This window comes from Fistularia commersonii, chromosome 6, assembly GCF_037954325.1.
Source record: "Fistularia commersonii isolate RoL2024-O1a breed Wild chromosome 6, RoL_Fcom_v1.0, whole genome shotgun sequence".
Taxonomy (NCBI): Eukaryota; Metazoa; Chordata; class Actinopteri; order Syngnathiformes; family Fistulariidae; genus Fistularia; species Fistularia commersonii.
Genome location: NC_141289.1, coordinates 16,363,929 through 16,386,319, shown reverse-complemented (window position 1 = coordinate 16,386,319; position 22,391 = coordinate 16,363,929). Strand labels below are relative to the sequence as shown.

The 22,391-nt window shown below is 38.9% G+C and overlaps 1 protein-coding gene across 3 annotated transcripts in view; it reads right to left on the bottom strand.

Moving 5' to 3' along the window:
* Positions 1 to 16,034, bottom strand: part of LOC147233521 (nck-associated protein 5-like) — a 159,249-nt gene extending 143,215 nt beyond the window's left edge. For 2 of the 3 annotated variants that reach the window (XM_086148425.1, XM_086148431.1), the window contains exons 1-2: positions 15,827 to 16,034; positions 3,739 to 3,841 (exon numbers count right to left, since the gene is read on the bottom strand). In XM_086148425.1, coding sequence (XP_086004551.1) covers positions 3,739 to 3,841; positions 15,827 to 15,945 — 222 coding nt within the window. In that variant the 5' untranslated portion in view covers positions 15,946 to 16,034. The remainder of the gene's footprint in view (positions 1 to 3,738; positions 3,842 to 15,826) is intronic. The other variant, XM_086148428.1, reaches the window with a different exon arrangement.
* Positions 16,035 to 22,391: the final 6,357 nt, after the last annotated feature.

The following is a 22,391-nucleotide window of genomic DNA, read 5'->3' as shown; positions in this document are numbered from 1 at the left end:
TTTCATTTTTCTTTAAAGAAAACTGAAGAGATTTCACAAAACATCATCCGCACAAACACAAATAAATAAATTGATAAAAATGAATATCCATGTGTATGATTTATGTTAAACAACCTTTTAACACTGAATCAACAGAAAAACAAAAGGGCTACCATTTGTAGAATATGGAATTTGGAGAATACAGCATTTACAAGTGGTGTTAAATAACTGAGATAGCTCTTACATGCTATTGAAAATATGATGGCATGCATGAAAGAGTTCATAAATACAAAGAATAAAAGAGTTATGCCGCAAAGCGGTTAGCTCTTCCACCTCAGAGCAAGAAGGTCCCTTGTTCAACACCAATAGGGGGCCTTTCTGTGGGGAATTTGCATGTTCTCTCGGTGTCTCTGTATGGCTTTTAAACGGGTTTTCCTGTCTCAAAAACATGCTGCAGGTGTATTGGACACCCTAAATAGCCCAGACATGTTAATGAGAGGGTGAGTGGCTGTTCGTCTGTAAATGTGGCCCTGTGATCGACTGGCGGCCGGTCCAGGGTGAACCCAACCTCTCACCCAATAACAGCTGGGATATGCCGCAGCTGCCCCGCAACCCTGAGAGTAGGATAAGTGGTTTTAGATCAGTGTTTCCCAACCACTGTGCAGCGGCACATTAGCGTGCCGTGATAGATCATCGGGTGTGCTGTGTCAAAGTGCCCACTTTCACCTGATTGGTCCAAAAATTATTTATTCAATAAGACATACCTATGTGAGCTGGATTTTCAAGCATGACTATAATAAAAAGTAAAAAAAAACAGAGAGACTCAGAGCAGTTGAAGGAGATCTTGTGTGTGTCTCTTCTCAGTTCCTGCAAGAAAATCAGCTTTGTGTTCAACAGTGCCAGATTTCATACTGATAAAGTACAGTTTTATTCTATTTCATTAAAAGTGTTTTTGACATATTTATTTGGTGGTGTGCCATGATTTTTTTAATGTGAAATATGGTCGTGGCTCACAAAAGGTTGGAAACACTGGTAATGAGTGACTGAATGACGGAGTTTTCCAACTAAATGAAAACTGGTTCAAATCAGTTACTGACACGGTTAACAATCTTGCATATATCGAAGATAATGTGTGGATATCCCATTTAAGCAAATAGAGGAGAGAAACCCACACAAGACATTTACTTCAATTTCAGATTTAGGACTCGATTCAAACTAACCTGCGTGCTCATCCTGTGGAATTAAATCAAGAAATTGATATTAGATTTATGCCGTACCAAAAATGCTGCAGGGTTCCACTGTCGCACTATTAAAAATAACCTCATGCTACCCTTGCTTAATCTGTGTTTGCATCCGAAAGAGAGAAATAGGAAAGAGGAAAGAAGAAGAAAAAGAAAAAGAAGGAACTGAGGTAGAATTGGGTGATGGTGCAGAATGGTTGCGTCACTATAGTTTAATGGGTGCAGAGAGAAAGGCAAAATGAAGGGAAAAAAGGTTGAAATGCATGCATGGATAGTCGAGTGGACAAATGTGAGCATGTTGAATCATAAAACCCTCACATACTCACATATATGACCTACTTCCACTCTTGCATTAAATCTGGTTGCTCTGTATTCAAATCAAGCAATTGTATCCATATCTGATTATAACAAGGGTGACAGATAAAAGTTCAAAGGCATTATGAGTCACATAACCCATAAGAAACACCACGTAAACAATCATCTAGTGAAAATCAAGGATAGACTGATTTGAATATTAACCATGACTCAGACCTGTCCTTTGAATCTAAACAGGCATTTGGTCTGAAGGTCGGACAGAATCTTCAAAGAGATCCACAGCAAAATGAGTACAAATATATAAAATGTGTATACATGTTTAATATGACTATACATGTACAAAACATATCTTTAACAACATTTTAAGTTGATACTTTTTGACCTTTTGCTTTGGACCAGATACCTTCATTTTTTTCCTGACGTCTAATCTTGCCATGTTTAATCATTGTTGCACTTCTGGTAATATGTGTATGTATCTTACTTTATATTGTAATAATTCATCTGTATATATGTTCATCTGTGCAATATTTCATTTCATAACAGCTTCATGTACAATATTTTTTCATAATCTTGTGCACTCCTTATCTTTCACTTGGTACTTAAGACACTTTATAGTCTTCATTTGTTACTTAAGACACTTTAGAGTTTATTTGTATTTCTTATTCTCCCCCTTTTTTTTACTGTTTATACAATTTTCTACTATTATTTATTATTGTTATGTTTTTCTTGTAACTCTGGCACAACAATTTCCTTTGGGATAAATAAAGTTGCTCTTATTCTTATTCTTATTCTTATTCTTATTCTTATTCTTATTCTTATTCTTATTCTTATTCTTAAAAATGTTGCTTTTTGTCTACTTCCTTTTAAAAGCTCAGTTACTTTAAGAATTAGATAGTCAATCTGAAGGGAGTTTATTTTTGAAATTATCAGTAGTGGCATTAAATGACAAGGATCAGCTAAGCAGCTTAAAATAGGAAAATGCTTAGTCAGCAGGTAAAGATTAGGAGAAAAAAAGAAGCTCCAGTTGAATCACCGTTACATACAGCAACATAGATGATAAAAATACTGAATTAAAACATGATTGTCTTACCCTTTCACTGTGCCCTCTATCTGTATCAAAAGGACAATCTGCAGTCCAACACAGCTGCCATTTAATGCAAAACAAATGTCTCTTCAATGACTTCACCACGTCCTACACTGCTATTTTAAGTCTTGATTTAACGTTTCCCGTGCAGTGACCGTACAGTGTGCACGTGTGTCTTTGTGTGTGTGTTTTTGGGGGGGGCTTCTTGCAGACAGTGCACTTGACATTCCAAAGAGCCACTTGCAAACACATTGACCTTCAGTTAACCCTTAACCAAAACAAATTTCCACTCCTGTTATTCACAAGAACCAACCAGCATGGAGATAGTCCTGTCACTCACATGCGTATCACATGCATACACACATCAGTAGCTTATTTTCTTCTTTCCTCTCTGCTGCTTGACACATGTTAGCGTGCGTGTGTGCGCCAGTGTGTATGTGTGTGTGTCGGTGCATATGTGATATCATGCATGTGCATCAAATTTACTGTTTGAGTCTGAGCAATTCAGTGAAAAAGTCATTTATATGCTCTTCACATGGCTTTTCTCTGCATAAGCGAATCTTTCCAGGGAAAACTTGTGCTCTCACAGGAAGTGAGGAAATTTCATTCATAGCAAAATGAATAAACCAAATGTATGGATATTTCACATGAATATGATTCACAGTCCTATACCTGAAGGCAAAACCAAATAAACCATCATTTCTGTGGTAAGTGCCATCCAAACAAAGTAAAGCAGCAGTGATGCAGCATACAAAAACAAGATATATTCCCAAATTCAATCACCTTATGTCCCCGAGGAGAGGGTCACTGAACATTGACCAGGGAAAGATATTAACTTTTAAAAAGAATATCTTGAACTTTTTTTAAACTTATGGAGAAAAACATGGAAAGAATAATCTGGTTTTCACAACTTAATAATATCTTCAACGCTTATGTTCCATATCAAAGTTCCATAGCGCATTAATATCTGATATTTCTATTCATTCGGATTATCTCAAGCATAATAAGATACAACTTAAAAGAAAAAAAAATAAATTTCCAGTATACATATTTTCAAAAACCAGTAATAATTAACAAAAATATTTGTGAGTTAGAATAGTAACAGCATGGATTACTTACTGGCATGCTGCTGTCCAGGGACAGTCTCTTCAAATGCTCTCTCCTCTCCAGGTGTCTGTTCATGGTCCCTCCTCCCGCCAGCAAACCACACACCTGGAGAGCCCTTAGGGGAGGGAAAGGGGCGGGAGGAAGTCAATAAGTAACACCTCATGTCCAGCAGGTCATGTATCTGTTGTTATGAGGCCTTTCACCTATAGCATCAGCCCAGAGTCACAACGGAAGTTCCTTCCTCTTTTCAGCTCTGCCCTGTTAATATGATGTTGGTTTCTTTTTCAGCCTTCTTGATTAGTTATCAAGCTATTAAGAGAGCCTTTGCCCCGCAAAACTACAACTGTAGTTAGATCTTGCCTCTCGCTCTCACCCTAGCATCCCGCCCTCTGACCCAACCCTCAGCTTCAGGCCTTTGTTTTTCTAGGCCTCTCCAAACAGCGCTGGGAACCAGTCCGACCTGGCCTGACCGAGGCCACAGCAGAAGATAAACACTTCACTTCACGCATACTACTCCTTTACAAAGAGCCCTGGCTCTGGGATCACTGTGGTTGTGCACAGAGGATTCACACCACTTCCTCCTCGGTGAAGACAGGGTCAAAGGTCAAGAGATGGATCCCTCAGGGTCAGGGACTTTGTCGGTGTGACACAAGTTGAACTGCCATGTGCAAGTATCCATGAAAAACCATGGATGTTTTCTGGACTGAACAGATGTAGAGTTCACTGATTCATGAGACACTAGTTTGATTGCTAAAAATTAAATTAAGTCATTACATAAATGTATTCAGGTCACTCCAAGGACATTCAGTATCCCACCCACCACACACCCCCACTTTTAGTCTTTTTATCGACTGAGACGCAGTAACAAACCACATATTTGCAGTGAGGGAATTTCCCAATGTGGACTTTTTTTATGTCCCTAATTTATAACAAGCCTTGACAACACAATTGTTGCTGAAAGTGGATTATTTTTTGTTAACTTTCAATTTTGATGATAATGATAATAAATAAGAAATGTAAGCCAAATGGGACTTGGGCTCAGACCTAAAAAATAAATAAGCAATGAAAATATGTTTATGATGGTTTACAGTTCATGTTAACAATGGTATTTAGTATTGAATTATCACAGTATCTCTTTGGTTTAATGCAGCCTCAGGGCGGCACAGGCCGGTGTCTCCCTGAGCCAGTCTCGGGGGGGCAGGGGCCAGTGTCTCCCTGAGCTAGTCCCAAGCCTGGATAAATGCAAAGGGTTGCGACAGGACGGAGATCCGGCACAAAACTTTTGCAAAACCCAAACATGCGAATCAAAACTAATAACCAGATCATACCGGATCGGTTGAGGCCTGGGTTGACAACGACAACCAATGGTACCGATGACCTACAGGGTACCAATGGAAACTAGGCTACTGTAGGTCAAAGAGGGAGAGGAGGAAGGTATGTTCGGAGATGGCCAGAGGGGGCTGCATTGTGTTTTTGTAGACCTAGAAAAAGCATATGACAGGGTGTCAAGAGAGGAACTCTGGTATTGTTTGAAGAAATCTTGAGTGGAAGAGAAGTATGTTCAACTGGTGCAGGACATGTATGCTAGCTTTGAGAGTGTAGTGCGGTGTGCTGTTGGGGTAACAGAGAAGTTCAAGGTGTAGGTGGAACTCCATCAGGGATCAGCTCTGAGCCCCTTCTTGTTTGCAGTGGTGATGGATCACTGTATGTTATTTTAGGTATCCATGTCGGTGAGATTACTGCATTCACATGGCCAAAATAAGCTGGTTAGGACCAAAAACGTAGCATTGGATTCAAAATTAACGTGTGAATATGTCTTTAAAGAAGTCATATCAATAATACATTTCGGACTCAGATCCTAATGAAACGTTTGTAACCCACTGGTAAAATTTGACAGTAAAGTTCCATATGTTCATATTCACTTTTAACAATGGTGACTTGCCAGACTGACACACTGAAAGAATAAGTTGGAAATCTAGATTTCATTTAGACAAATTATATATATAGTTATATATATAGTATATAAATTGAAATTATACAAATTAAGTTTCTCATTGCTTGCTACTTTGGGGGGTTTACTGTGACCAGATTGGAGCTACTGGAAAACTGCTGGAACGCCTGGAAAAAAAATTGCCAACAAAGATGAAAAGAGCAGGGGTGAAGAAAGCTTTGTTTTTCTGACTCAAAACAAGGATTGAAATTGTCAAGATTGGAAAAACACAGCCAATTTTGAACTGAGTGAATTAAAACTGTATTTTCCCAATCATTTGTAACTGCATCCATGTGTAGTGTGTATCTTTTACACTCTATCTCAGGCTGCGTCAGAGTGACTGCACTTGACAAACATTCTCACACTTCAATATGACATATCCCATCCATTGCCAATCTGGTAAATCCAAATCTATTGACATGAGGCCACAAACATCAGATTGCCCGCAGGATCAGTCAGTCATTTTTCACCCAGATCCGATGTTGTGTTGCGCAACATGACACGCTCTATGCCCCACTTCTAAGTACCCTGGGGTTATTACAGTGTATGAACAAGCTGCCTTATTTGCTGACAGGATATAAAATATGGTATTTCTAATGACATAGAAATATCAGACTTATGTTGTACCTTCAGACTTTTGTGACTAATTGTAATTTGAATCAGCTATTACACAAAAACAAAAATGTCATACATTCTGGATTCATTACAAATCAACTGAAATATTGCAAGCCTTTTTACTATTTTAATATTGCTGATTATGGCTTACATCTTAAGAAAACTCAAAAATCCTATCTCAAAATATTTGAATATCATGAAAAAGATTTTTTTTTTTAATTGCATTACAGAAGATAAAGAACTTTATCACAATATTCTAATTTTCTGAGACAGTCCTGTGTTTCATAATAAAACTTCAGTTTAGTCCCTTTCAGTTAAAGCTTAGATGAGGATGTTGAAGCTCACAGCTTTCCTTGAATATAGAAATTTTTGAAATGGATTAAGGTGCTGTGCATGCTGGCCTGGACCTAACATAGGAAACACTGACACAATTTTTCTGAGGGCAAAAAAGTGCAGCAGGGAGTGGAACGATCGGAAGTTATAAAGGTTAAGCAAACACATTAAATGCAAGATATTGAACACATTAGACAAGACTGGCTGATAAAAGACCATATAAGTCATACCCCTGACTGTTAAAGTTTATTTTTTTATTGTGGGTTCTTTTAAGGGTTTTTCAGGATTCATCAAACCACAACAGTAATTTAAGGCCGACTGACAAAAGTCAAGGTGCAGATTTGTGTTTTTTTTTTTTTTATATATATATATGCTGGAGTTGCTCTGTATTTCCCTACTACTCTTAGACATTGAAGAAAACCCACGTGGTCATCAAACTTATTTTTTTTAAGTAAAATGTCAATTTTAAGACACACTGTAAAAACACTCAAAACAAATGTTTATCATGTTACTGTGAGGTAAAGATTGATTGCTGTGTGTCAGTGACGTGCGTGAGGGTCATGGCTGGTGAGGCACTGACGTCATCAGTCTGATTTACAAACATATGAACCCTACGGAGTAGCATGTTCACCATTTTATTGGCAGCAGTTAACGTGCTTTGTTTAAAATATCATGTCAGCATTCTTTACTTATACAAACTGTAGCATAGAAAAAGCACATTAAAAAAACGTTATTATCTCTTACCTTTACTTATAAACGAAGTCCATGCGCAGCTGAGCGGTTTTCCTTTAGCTTAGCATTGTGGATGCTGATGTTGAGTCTTTGCTGTTCATTCAAAGCCAAATCTATCCTGCACACCCCGAATGTTTTAGCGCGATTTGACTTTGAATACGAGTGGCTGACCGCTCATGTTTGATTGTCAGAAGTTGAGAAAAGAATGCAGGAAAAGCAGAAAAGACGCTTTCTTCCACACAGCCAGCCTTTTCGTGTGTACCACCCCGTTTGAAAAGACCGAGTCTTCCGTCTCCTGGTCTGAAGCAAATCCGTTAGCACCGGCGTCGGTCTTCCATTACTTACTATTATCTCCTGCTTCCACTGAAAGTCCAGTTTAGAAAATTCTCTCAGTTTAGCGATGTAATCCTCCATTTTGAACATAAAGATAAGCATAAGGAAAAACTGACTGGATGGCTTCACATGACTTGCTAACTGTTTACAGTAGCTTGCTATTGCAATTCTATTATTCTTTATCCAAGTAGTAAAAAGGCTCCCTGGGATCGCCAGTGCCTCCCTCCGTGAGGCCCCGTCACTGCGTGCCTCACTTAGTGTGTCTTCGCTGCCGTTTTACCATTGCTCGGAAGAGAAACACGTTACAGTTCTTAACAAAAAATTATAAGCATCAGCTAAAGTATGGAAATGTATTTAATGTATTAGTGCTTAAAGTGTTTGAAAATTTTAATAGTGACATCCCTGGAGACAGCAATACGGTCTCAGCTGCATAGCATGTCGCAGTTATTGCACAATCCATAGCGGACTCCGCTGGCTGCCGCGTCACCGCTCGGCTCTTCTTCATATTTAAATGCTAAATTTATTTTTATTTTTTTTTAGTGATTTTGAAAAAAAAAAACGACTAAAAATTATGAAGTAAGGTGGAAATAACTTTTAAGTAAAAATTACTGAATAAATAGAACCATTCAATTTATTTTTTCATTTTACATTTTTTTCTTTCCATGATGCCAGGTGAGGCCCAGCCTCACCTGCCTCTACTGACTGCACGTCACTGCTTTGTGTTATGGCCGGGATTGTATAAACTGGCTGTTCGGTTTTATTTCAAAAAATGATTATCTTGCTCAGAATGTAGGAGTTTAACCTTCCAACAGTATGAGCTCTGGCACAAATATTGCAGTGAACTCCCCGCCAGGCTTGTGTTTACACCATCCTCCCCTCCAATTATTGCAGACAATAAATTAGTTCATGCACCAACAAAATTCCCTTATACCGTAACTGCAAGGTCAGTTATGATTAATGTATCATCATTTCAACCTTTTTACAATGGAACTACAAAAATAAAATTGAGAAGAAAAAAAATAACCACAAAGTTGTTGCAAACAGTGGCATCTAGCCAAGCCAATTTTAGCCAGTGTATATGTCTTTCAAAACCATGATATTATTGCTTTGGGAGAAGTCTTCAGGTTATTCTGGACTTTTGGATGCTTAGTCAGTCTATGAAGCAAACAAACGGTGCTAGTCAAAAGCTAGAGATGTTATGCTTGTGACAGACACGTTATTGTATGATTTAAATGTGAATTTTCCTTGTACGAATATTCCAAATCAGTATAAAAGCATTCATACTCATAGAACAAACATTATCAAGGTTTTATTCACGTTAAAATCTTACCAATTTGAAACAGCAGTCTTATCATTTTGCACATACATGTATGGGTTCACATTATTCTTTTTTTTTTTCTCTTTTGTTGTCACATTGTTATCAGCAAATATAAGTCTGCAAATGATTCCAGTTTTCTGTTTGCATTTCTGAGCAGAATGTAGTGCTTATTCTTTGGTTTTCTATGCATTATTTTTAGCTACTGAGGACTGGTGATCAGTTTCACAGTCATTAAGTATTCATCGGACAAAACCGGTTTTCATGGATGCATGGACATTTGATTGACTGGCTGCTGAGAACTGGTGTCTGTAAAATAGACAAGGAATGAATGTCATTTTTAATTCCGAAGACCTGTACCGCTATAAAGAATGAGGCGCATCAGGTGATTTGGCATCCCTTGAGAGATGTGCTGTATTTAGACTGACTTTTCCTTTTACAAATACATGTAGGAAATGTTGCTTGGCCTACGTTTATGACAATCAAAGGGTCTCTTTCAAACTGCAACACATCTGCGGCTGACCTCCCTCCCTCCTGATTCACAGTGATTTACACCAAAAGCAATTACTGATATGTTAAACTGATGTAGTGTTGACCTACGCCGAGTGACACGCGTCGACGCCTATAGCCCACACGGCCCCCAGCCAGCCGGCCGGCCATCCAGTCAGTCGGCAAGCCAGCCACTGAGGTGGAAAGGATATAATCAAAGGAGGCCAGGAGGACGCTGACATCTGGGAGTCTTTGTGCTGTAGGCCTAATTAGATGCCAGGGCGTAGGGAGGAGGAACGGGGGGATAGTTTGTGTGTCTGTATGCATGTGGGGGGTGGGAGGTGTTTGAGGTTGGAGAGGGGACTCTTTTTTTAACATCTGCTCCAAGAACAAGGGAGCGCCCAGCTGAGGTCACAGAGCCCCAGACAGCTCCCAACTACAACAGGGATAATGTGAGGGGATAACAGCTTAATGATTACACTTAAAGCCATCGAGAGCCCCGCTGTACTGAAAGAAGACTGTGAACCTCGTGGATAAATGGTGATAATAAGCCCAGATTGTCCATGAATATGGATCGCCATGGCTCCGAGTGGATGCTGGTTTTTTGTGAGCTCGGATGAACGATGCAGCTGTGCAAGCATTGCAATCGCCAACCCTTTACCTTTACTCTTATCTTAGCTTTCTTCCAGGCTACTTTCTTAATGCGCACGGTAAAGAAAGAATTTCCGCTGTTCGACTTTCAATCTTTCAACTTAAAAGTGTTACCACAGTTGACCATACGGACCTTTATACCCTTATAAAAATAACCTTATAATATCAACAAATGATGTGTTGGATTTTATTCATGTCAAGAAATGTAATGCGTCATTTATTGTACTTTTTTTTGTTAAATGTTTGGCAATGTCCATCAGTAAACTGTAATTAGTTATTTGACATAATCAAGAATGTACCAATTTTGTGATTAAAGATTGATTATAACTATTTTTGTAATATTCTGTATTTCATTTGATGCATTTTAATCCTGTGAATAAATTTCAAATTAGTCACTGCTATGAAAAAGCAAAAGATGAAAAAAATAATTGAAACTTTACGTTAAAAATTCAAGACACAATGAAAAAACAATGACATTCCATGACACTCATCATTTTTTTCAGAAATTACTATCTTGTGGTTTACAGAAGTTTCTTTTTTGCCTGTCTGCTATGTGACTTTCCACAGCTAAGAAGCCATAATGTATAACAAGAGTTCAAAGCTGGAGTCTGAATGTCATGATAGTCTGTTTTTTCCTTATTGCCCAACCCTAGTCAAGAATTCACACATATTTTCCTCTTCAAAGGTATTAGTCACGATAAAAGAGATACTGAATGGACAAAGTGTGTGGCTTGAAGAAAGCTTTAGACGAAGGAATGATTGCAATGGAACTGGTAATCAAAGCATTCTGTCTATAGAAGTGCCATTGTGAATTGATGTCATCATGAGTTATACATTAAACTATACAATAAATAAATGATTCAAGCAAATACATTTCAGCATAAAATGTCATCTGGGAGACAGAGCAAAGGAGTGAGAGACTGCGACTGAAACAGAATCCAGATTTTCCATGAGTTTTCAATTAGTGCCCTAACATCTTTAAGAAACCTTTTGAAAACAGGATGGTCTCGGAAAGAAAGGTCCTTTGGCCAAAAACCAGAACTCTGTGATCAGTGCTCTGTCGTTCCACCCCCCGAAAAGAGCAATGCCAGGAAGTGCCAGGGCCTGAAAATGGATGGCGGGGGGAGATGACCATTGATTGGTGTGGCCCCCCCTGTTTGCCCCAGGAACCAATTCATTTTGTCTCCATGCCCTGCGTCTGTCTTGAATGAACGAGCCACTGAAATGGGGTCAGCGCAGAAGGACCCCTGCCGTTCAGAGCCCGGCGCTCTCTTCATTTTTCTTCTGAATGATTTATCCGGATTGCCATGTTTCGCGCAGGAGAATGAATGACCGAGATGATTACACGTTTGAGTCTCGCTTTTAATTTGCTCGCTACGCAAGTGGGGGAGTGGGAGGTAATGTTGGGGGGGGGGGCTATTGCTTTCCATTCATTGAGGAGAAAATTGAAGCATGCAAGTGTCTGATGTGGGGTTTAACGTGCAAAGAGAGAGGTCCATCTGTATTCTAGAGGCACAGATGGTCAATTCTGATCGGATGCTGGCCAGCCGGTCTGATCCTGCCTCTGCATGCGTCCTGGTACAGTTGGCACGACCAATTATGGTCTGGTGCTGCCTTACAGTATGACATACTTTATACTGGTGTTTTTGTCCTCGCAAAAGTATCATTGAGTCATTAGACTCGGGGTCGGGATTGAATTTTCACTGATGTGTTGCAGCAGTTCCTCTGGTTTAACCATGGTTTGTTGGCGCATTTATAAGCATATAATCACAATCTTACAGTTGGGGTTATGTGATCATGACTTTCAACGTTATTCCAATGTTCCTAAGAACACCAATACACATGCAAATATATTGTGACTGATACATTTGCCATGTCATGTACGCATGTGAAATTGTAAAATATTTGACATATCTTAGCAAATCTATAGATTTTCCATTTAATCGGAAACTATCTTAACCCTAATATTGCAGAGCTGCATGGAAAATCGGGTTATCTACGAAACCTTGCGTATATAGGAAGGATATCCGTGATTAATTTAAAAAGGCAAAGGCTGGCCATTCATTGATGAATAAACAACACATACTCTCTGAACATATGAAGGAATGTACACTGTCTTCTCTTTCCTATTTTTATGCGCAACAAATGAACAATCCAAAATGTGTATGATGTCCCAATTACATGTGATACCGCTTAAATATTGTCTCACCACCTTAAAATGTTTTTTATACATTTTGTGCAGTTGAAGTGATGTTATGGAGCTCAAAAGAAAAAATGTAATGAAGTCTAAAGATTATAAATAGATATTATCAATGCATGATTTTGCAAAAGTAGCTTCATCCATCTAGATAAGATGGTGACTTAAAGGAAAACAAATATATGGAGAACATCTTTATTTGATTTTGGAGTGCACTGAGCTTTTCTGCTTCCAGCCTATCAGAAATATGTAGGAAATGCTTGACATCTGAAGTAAATGTTACTGGATAAGTTATTTCAGAACTAAAAGCTCTTCCCAGTGATAAAGATGCACAGAAACACACATAGTACTATATCATAAATAAATACTATGGATATTGAAAAATATTCTTTTTCCATTTAAGATTCCAGAAAATATGAATCTGCTTCTTTTCATTTTATATTCAGATTATAGGTTTTTGCAATTTATGTACTGCAATACACTTACAAAATGTGAAATGCCTCCTTTCTCAACAATATAAATGTTGTTCCTGCTCCATGCATAATTTCATGTTTTATCATCCCATTTTGGAAAGAATTTATACCGTCATCCGCATTTGGATGCAACAGTTTATACCGTTGCAGTGATCAATCATTTAGATACAGGAGTAAGTCTGGGGTTTGTGCTGATACCATCACATAGATGGTGTCATATGTTCCCAGGGTCTGCCTGCAAGAAAATAAGTTTTCTGTGTCAAACCTCAAAAGTGCATTTCTCTGCGGTGATAGCCAAACGTCAAACTGCAGCAACAAAAACCCCAAACTTTGTTTTACTTGTAGGGGATTTTTAGATTTCATTGAAATGACACCAACATGGGGACTGTCAAAATCATGAAACAGGAAGGAGATGAGCAAGGAAGTGAAACTGAGCTTGTATATTTAATCGCTGCAGAAGCTTTGTTTGTCATTATATTTTTACCGTCACCAAGCTTTAAGGCATGTTGGAGGACCGTGAGGCATTTTAAATCATGTGGCATGAGTCGTATACTGTATGTAACACCTCTCTCTGCATTTTAATTAGTTATGCTCAAGTTTCCACTTTATCGCCACATGCACTATTTGTGTCTTCTTGACAGTTGTAAGGATTCTTTGAATAACATTTAAACATGTGTGAAAGTCGCACAGGGCCCTATCAGCAAGATATTATGTTTGATGGTTACATAATCAATATTTGATTTAGCTTAAAGCTTGTCAAACGTGACTGACACTCCAAACCTTCAGCACTCAGAAAGCTTGAGAAGGCCAGGAGACTGTTTCTCTAATGCTATACTGTGCAAACATCTTCTCGCCACCCAGAGAATCAAGTTAGGCAAGATCATCCACTAACAAGAAAATGACTTTTTGGTCTTAAAAATTCTGCCCTGGCATGTCTGTATCGCTTTATGTCTTGTTTAGTCAGCAGCCCTCGGTGGAGAGATTAATGTGGGGGTTGACAAAAGGAAGGAGGGGTTGGAGGTCTAGTGGAAAAAAAAAGAAAAACAATGACTACAATGTCGTCATCCTGTTCATGAGGGGAGTCCCTGCAATTCCCAATGCTTATCCCACCAGATGTATAGAACGATTTAATACACATCCTGGGAAAAATCAAGCTTCCTGTCGAGGCTCTATCCCAGCATGACTCTCTGCTGAACTCTCTCATGATCTCGCTCCAGGTAGAAAAAAGGCCAGAGAAAATATACCCCAAAGGCTCACGGGTGATTCTGCAAGCCAAGAGGGGGCAGAAGAATTTTCCAACTGTTATCAAAATAAACAACTGTGCCCCCTTCCCACTTTGGAATGTGAGCATCATGCAACGGGCAGCCCGCTAGAAAAACTGAACTCACATATTAGATCAGTGGGGTGTTGACAGCTTGAGAAGCAACACTGCTCAGTGTTTTCGTGTGTTTATTTCGATGAATGTTTATCCTCCTCTTGTCATCCGCAGTTAAATGTTGCAGACATCAGTTTCCGCAGTTATCCCACAGTTGTTCTGTGCCATTTCAGGATAGTCTCTGGTTGTTTTCAGTTGGCAATGTGATTTTGCTTTCGGTCAAGTAGCATGTTGTGATTTGAAGAAAAATATTATATGTTGCTATTATTGTGAAATGTGACTTGTCTATCACTACAAAATGTTTTATGACACATTGCGTAGATTTATTTAGATCCTTCTTGCTCTGGTTTGCTTCTCAAAAAAACCTTTGGTGATGTTTCTGTGATGGTTCTCGGTCATCCAAGCCATGGGTCTCAGTGTCAAATGTTGTCATAGCAACTGCAGAGGGTGTTTCCCTATCCAAGCAGCCTCTGATATCTTTGGTATTGTTATTCATGCAAAATATGAAGTTTTGGCAAAATTGGTAAAATATGTTTACATCTATATACAAACCAAAGGGCTCTGTGGACTTGTTGACATTAATTAATGGTACTTATGGGTCATTTTATGTCATTTATTGAATAAAAACAGTGAATTGCGATCAACTTGCTGTCTCTGACTTTAATTTAGTCCTAATATTATATGGGGAATTTAAACACATGGGCAGTGAATCTGTTCTATGCTGGGATATGTCCATTTTTTTTCCAAAGGGAAGCTCTCTATCTTTGTTGTGGCCACTGTCTTGTTATTACACACTGCAAAGTTCAAATAATTTCGGCTTTGACCTTGGCTATATTTCAAACCTCCACTGATAAGATGAAAGCTATGCTGTGCATGTTGGCTATGCATGGACCCTTTACTTCGAAAGTCAACTAACATCACAGTTTAATGTGAGTGTTTTGTTTTTGTTAAGGATGTGATGTTGACATATCAACTACCACTGATGATTAAATGTGTTACCCTTCTGAATATTTAAATAGGGATTAGAAATCAGTAAGCATGCATAACATTGCTCAATCCATCCACTACTTCAGGGCAAGCTACCTATTTCTACTAAAATAAACATTTGATCTTGACTACACCTTAATAATTTAATTTTCAATGAATTTTCAAATTCCAAGTGCATTTGGTGTACAACAATAACATTTTGTTCTCTCCGAAGGACATGAACAATGCCAGTGTTTTAGTGAGTATCTTTTACAAGTTGGAAGAAATGGTGTTCTTCAATAACTAAATAACTATAATAAATCAATTTATTTTAAAATTAAAATAAAAATTAAGATTAAGATTAAGATTAAGATTAAGATTAAGATTAAGATTAAAATTAAAATTAAAATTAAAATTAAAATTAAAATTAAAATTAAAATTAAAATTAAAATTAAAATTAAAATTAAATTATGGGAAACGTCACAGTGATAAGCATTTATATAGCACTAATGCATTCATCATCCCTTAGCAGTGCAAAGTTTTTAGCATGTCAACATTCAGTAACACTGAATGGGGTGAAAAGCTGTCAAACATCATAACAGAAGAAAAACAAGCTGGTGTCCAGACTTACTCTGCACCGGCTAGATCCTTCCCACTCAAATGATCTGCAGCTCCCAGAGTCTCATCGGTATTTTGGTTCAGAAGACGATGTGTTGACGTGGAATTTCCTTCTATGGAAGTTGAAAACATGCTGTTGTGACTTCCCCAGGAAGTGTTGCAGGGAGGGGGTGGTCGCTTACCTACAAACAAAACAAATCTGGAATACACTATCTGTGCTGCCAGCGTTGGAAGGCTGCAGTAACACCCTGGAAGACTTGTAAATAGAGAGGAGGTGGTTGTGGAGGGAGGTTTAGGAGGTGTGGTGGGGCGGGAGGATACCGGGAGTGAGAAGAAATGCTACATTACATCACCAGCAGCTGTTGACAGGCCTGTGTTTATTAACTAACTGCCAGTCTGGGGAGTCACACCGCATGCCTCTCACACAGCTCCTCAAACAACACAAGACAACGCTCACTTGTGTCTTAAAGACCCTGCCGACAGACATGCAGCTCCATGCATGTTTTTTTGTAAACAAGCACATGAACATGCTTGGAATTTACTGGCCAGGATACAAATTTCGATTAGTATTTGATTTTTTTCCTCCCTCATTGTGGATAGCATGTGTTTTCACTGGCTGTGAGACTTGCTGACTAGACTGCGAAAGCTGTTTTCCTGACTCAGATAGCAGTAAGTCGAATGGTATTACCGCGAGCCGAGAGCCACCACTACATTCCTCAAGTGTCTTGGCTTGGCAGCGTCCCTCGCCTCTTAGCTCAGACTGTATTTCTCTCTCTCTCTTTCATTTCTTGCGTTCTCATTTAAATGAAGGCACATGACTCCAAACTTTACTGCCAAGAAGACTTCTCTATGCCGGCCGGGAGCCACTGGAGCTTTGCTTTTCATTGGCCTCTCTGCAGGACACTTCTTAACATTCCTTGCTGCCATCCATCCTTGTAGCCCACAAGGCCCAAAGATGTCCAATTAATCTTATCCCAGATGTTATTCTTTCGTTTATTTTTGTCTTTTTAAGAGAATGCACCTCAACTTGAATTTGCATAAAATAAACATTCATGTTCCCCAGGCTGCTATTTGGATGACAGAGGCCTACATCCACAGCATCAGCCACCCACCACTTGACATCCGTAACCACAGCGAACAAACGCTGTGCTTCAGCTTGTCTCTGGCGCATTCCTCGTGGTCTCAAATGCAATCAGTTTTGTCATAATTCTATTCTATTGTCACATTCTTCCACGCTAAGATCACCGTGTTGCAACATTGTTCATTCACGGAGAATGACCGAGTAGGCTGACAACATCGTGAAGACTGAAAGGCCACAGCTGGGAGAAGTGATTTCATGAAATGCACACAGAGATGATTTCAGCAGCTTCGGGGCCGGGCAAACAGCCAGTGTGCAAGCAGAGAGCATGAGCCCAAGTTGTCCTTTTCATCACGGGCACTCAATTAAGGCTAAATGTCAGCAGAAAATGGGATCAAAAAGCAGCATTGTGTTACACTGTTAAGCATCAAGTTATATAGGAGAAAGCCATTTTCAATCAGCATAGAATAATGTAAATCTTTGCAGCTTTAATTGGAACTATACAATATTGTCTTTTATGTAATACAATTGCACACATGTTCTGAAAAGACAATTTTAATTACTGTTCTTTGCAGTGAATGTTGAATGTAAAAATAGGGTTGGATACAAAAACAGTTAGAGCAATTACTTTGGGCCCCAAAGATATTATAAATGTCAGCTCTTTGTTTGACATTTTTATGGTTCGGCTATAAACTTCAATGCCTGACAGGTGCAGTTTGCTATCTATACATCACCGGAGCAATAGTGTGTGTGTGTGTGTGTGTGTGTGTGTGTGTGTGTGTGTGTGTGTGTGTGTGTGTGTGTGTGTGTGTGTGTGTGTGTGTGTGTGTGTGTGTGTGCTCTACAGACCACTTGCTAGAGATCATCTTGTCAGGCAGGACAAAATCGGCTTTCCTTCCAAAATCACATACTGCCTTCTGTGTCTTTTCTCTCACACTCACTTCTTGTTGTAAAGTAGGGAAAGCACTTGCACTACTTGAGCTCTTACATTTTATTTTTATTGTAGAGGATTAGAACTCTAAGGAGCCCATCGAGGCCTGACTGGGATTAGTCCCTGCACTCACCTGAGTACCAAACAATTATGAGAATAAGACTTGGACTACAAATTTGCCTTACTTACATACACATTTAGACTAAGAAAAGTGAGAACCCACGAGAGGAATTGTAAATTAATGATAAGAGTCTTCTTCTTTTCCTTTCGGCTTTTCGCTTCAGGGGTCGCCACAGCGAATCAACCTGCCCTATCTATCCTTGTTCTCTCTCACACCGACTACCTTCATATCCTCTCTCACTATGTCCATAAATCTTCTCTTTGGTCTTCCTCTAGACCTCCTGCCTTGCAGCTCCAATTCCAACATCCTTCTACCGATTTATTCAATATTCCTCCTTTGTTCATGACCAAACCATCTCAGTCTGGCTTCTCTGACCTTCTCTCCAAAACATCTAACATGCGCCGTCCCTCTGATTCCTGATCCTATCCATCCTCGTCACTGCCAAAGAGAACCTCAACACCTTCATCTCTGCGACCTCCAGCTCTGCATTCTGTCTTTTCATCTTTATCATTGTTTCTAGACCATATGGCATCGCTGGTCTGACCACTATCTTCTACAATTATAAGAGTGCATTTCAGTTAACAAAGAATGACCAGTGAAAATTGGAGCAAAGGAAGGAAAAAGTCAAAAGTACAACAGTGAGAAAAAGAAAAAAGTGTGGAGTAATACTGAATACTGAAACAACTACCTAAAGGTCAGTGAGTAACTCCTTGAAAATGACAAAAAAAAACACCAAGTAATAAATAAATCAAGAATCTCCAAATCCAGAGCAAAGTAAGTGTAAAAAATAAATACAAAACAAAATAAAAAAAAAAAAATCAAAACCAAAAAGATGTGTCCTCTCTTTCCAATGAAAAGGTACCTGAAAAAATGTAATTGCCAAAAATGATAACCAGTTTCCAATTTCCAAGAATGGACTTTAAATGGACTGAAAAACATATGAAGGACGTAAAAAAGGAAATTACCAAGAGAGAAAAATTGTGTGAAGTCACTCCACTGTGTTTGCATGATTTATTTTTCCCACACCTTCATAATAAGCACACAGGCCTAAGAATCCTGCTCGACTCACTCGTTTTGTTGTGTGTTTGTGTGGCGGGCTGGAGGCAATGGCTAATGATCCTTGAACATGGGACTTGACCCGCAGCACATCCGGATCCATTCCAGGCAAAAGATCCAGCCCTTTCATGTTGCAGGGTAGAGCCCTGCAGGAGCAATGAGGAAACGATCGGTGGGGAGAAGGAAGCCATATATTCTTGTGCGGAGAGGATGTGAGGAGACAGGTCAAAACATTTACCAGGGGAGTTCTTGCAGCAGTTAGTCAGGCCTCCGTTTGGAACTGTCACTACTTCACGACCAAAGGCTCCTTCCTGCTGATGGAATCACACGGGTTTACCCTCTAGCGTCTACTAGCATCCGCAGAGATGCCAGGTGTTTACTTTTAAACTAAATCAGCACATGGATATTTCAACAGATGAAATACTCTTAGCATCCAGCATATTTTTAGATGATTTCTTGCTCACTAACAGCTGATTTGCCTCAATTTTCAGATTTTTTTTCCTTCTCCACCCGAGCTGAACCTTTCGCATGATTTGTTTGTTATTCTTTCTGTTGGGAGATATGATATTTTTTCCCATATCCTATGGGAAATATGTGGCCGCTCGGCTTTCTTTGTTTTGACATCCAGAGCCAAGTTTAGACCAAACATTCGCACCAAGGCGTGTTGAAACTTGCAACTCCTTGTAATGCAAATCAGAAAGAGGTGCACAGTTTGTGCTTATGTCAGTGGCTCTGTGTCCACTGGGCAGGCTAAGAAGATTTAGATCAACTGGGATGAAACACAGAAATGAAAAAAGGAAAAGACATTATCCGGCTCTGGATTCGTCAGCTTTTTGTCAGAGGTATATTGAATAGATAAATCTAAGTTGTTCTCCCGGAGCTGTTTGTAGGGTCATCTAAGAATATTCTATATTAGAACATCAAATGCAGGCCTCCTGCCAAACCTTAGCTGCACAAATCAGCTTCATTTCACTGAATTATGGTCAATAATTTCATAGCTGGTCCCTGCTTTTCATTTGCTCTCTGTCTGCTTTGACCTCTTTTCTAGAGCATAGTTCAAAACAATTTTCCAAAAACAGGTTCAGCAACATGCAGGCTGCTTTAAGTCTTCCCACTAATGTACCTCCACCGCTGCTCTAACCTCTTCTGCGCTACATTTTTTAACTGATTATTGCTAAAGGTTGAGTTGTTGAGTTAACATTTTCTATATATTGAGGTCACGTAATGTTTTTTTTTTTTTTTTTTTTTTTTTTTGTACTTCAAGTTTGAAGTAAGTCTTCGTTGGTCTTATTTTGCTCTTTTTACAGAGATTCTCTCAATTGATTTGATCTTGATGACGATCGTGATTTCTGTCAGTTTCTTGTTTATGTTCACAAATGTTCTTTTGGGGGGATTTTAAATAAATTTGTTAACTAAAGTGATCTAAAGGTCATTTTTTTTACTTTCAGGCTCTGACTAATGTAAAAGAAACCTGCCAGTTAGATATTTAGCTCATTTTTGGAACAGATTTGAAGGACATTGTTCAAAACATTTTTAAATATTTTGAGTAAAGTCAAATCTTTTAATTGTTACATTCAAATACGAATTTGAATGTAACAAGTCTTCACCATGCAAGTCTTCACCATTAATAATGTAATCAAGAACTTTCTTGATTATTAAATACACACACACACACACACACACACACACACACACACACACACATATATATATATATATATATATATGTGTGTGTGTGTATGTCTATATATGTATATATATATAAGTGTGTGTGTGTATGTCTATATATGTATATATACAGGATTGTCTCAGAAAATTACAATATTGTGATAAAGTTCTTTATCTTCTGTAATGCAATAAAAAAAAATGACTTTTTCATGATATTCTAATATTTTGAGATAGGATTTTTGAGTTTTCATAAGGTGTGAGCAATAATCAGCAATATTAAAATAATGAAAGGCTTGCAATATTTCATTTGATTTGTAATGAATCCAGAATGTATGACATTTTTGTTTTTGTAATTGCATTACAGAAGATAAAGAACTTCATCACAATATTCTGATTTTCTGAGACAGTCCTCTATATATATGTATACTGTATATATATATATGACTCTGTTAGTAATTTTCTAATTTTCCCATCAATTTTCATTTATGTCAGATGAATTTTAAGACTAATAACTAATCTAACTGTATTTATATTAGCTTTTCATTATTTTTTCATTTACTTTCTTACTTATCTATTTATTACATTTTCATTACTGGGGCATTTTAATTTTTTCTCCTTTTGCATGTCTTTGGGTGAACTCTCTTCCAGCTTGTGCAGGTTTGTAGGTTTGCCAAATCAATGACTGTCCAGAGGGCACAAAAGTCAGACCATATCTTATGGCTGTCACATGCGATTTCTCCCGCAACCCCCCCCGAGGTGAGAGGATGGGAAAGTCATACGAATAGGCCTTGTGTTTTCGCCCGGCTTTTGTATAAAGTGCCATGACTAGGCTCTGTGCCAAGCTCTCCTCCTCTCCCCTCCCTCTTTTTTCAAACGCTAAAGACGAACCTGTTTCTCTTTTTTCCTCCATTATACTTCGGGCAGCACAAAAAGAGTCAGAGCCCATGAGACAGAGAATGGTGAACGCCCCAGATTAGGCTGGTGCACTGATGAAGTCGCCAGGGTCGAGGTGAGGGATGATGGGGATTTGAGGAGAGCAGTGGGAGTGGTTGTTTTTTCATAGACAAGACTCCACGGCCTCTGCCATAGAGGGGACACCAGCTGGTACGAAGAGCAGCATCCTTCGTTCTCTGTCTTTTATTCATTTTTTTTTTCTTAATCTCTAATGTTTTCAATGAGAGCATTGTACGAAGCAGAGGAAGGATATGAGGTCCCATTTGGCTTTCATTGACATGTAAAGAGAGCAGGGCGGCGGTGACAGCTGACGAGATCATGGGCCTGTAATTAGCTGAGGATGTGGGATAGACTCTCACCCCTCCATGTCACACACACACACACACATACACACACACTGACAAAAAATATTAAGTTTAAAGATGCACAATGTGGACACAAAGTGCCTTGACCTGTTTGCCTCTTGGAATTATAATAAGTAATTCAGCGGCGAGCGAGGCACAAAGCTTCACTGAGCACCACGAGTGAGAGGATAGTGAGCCATGTGGTCCACGCTGGCCCACTTATGAAGTATAGATGTTGCTCTGGGGAGATCAGAGGAAACATTTTGGATACACAACAGATATTCATGGGAGACACAGGTGTGATAAGCCGACTATGAATAACAGCCTTCTCTCACCACGCCAAACAAATAGTGTCTTGTCCCAAATCCTTTAAACTGTGACGCATTGTAATCTTTAAATGCGGAAGCTTTGCAAAAAGCAGAGGAA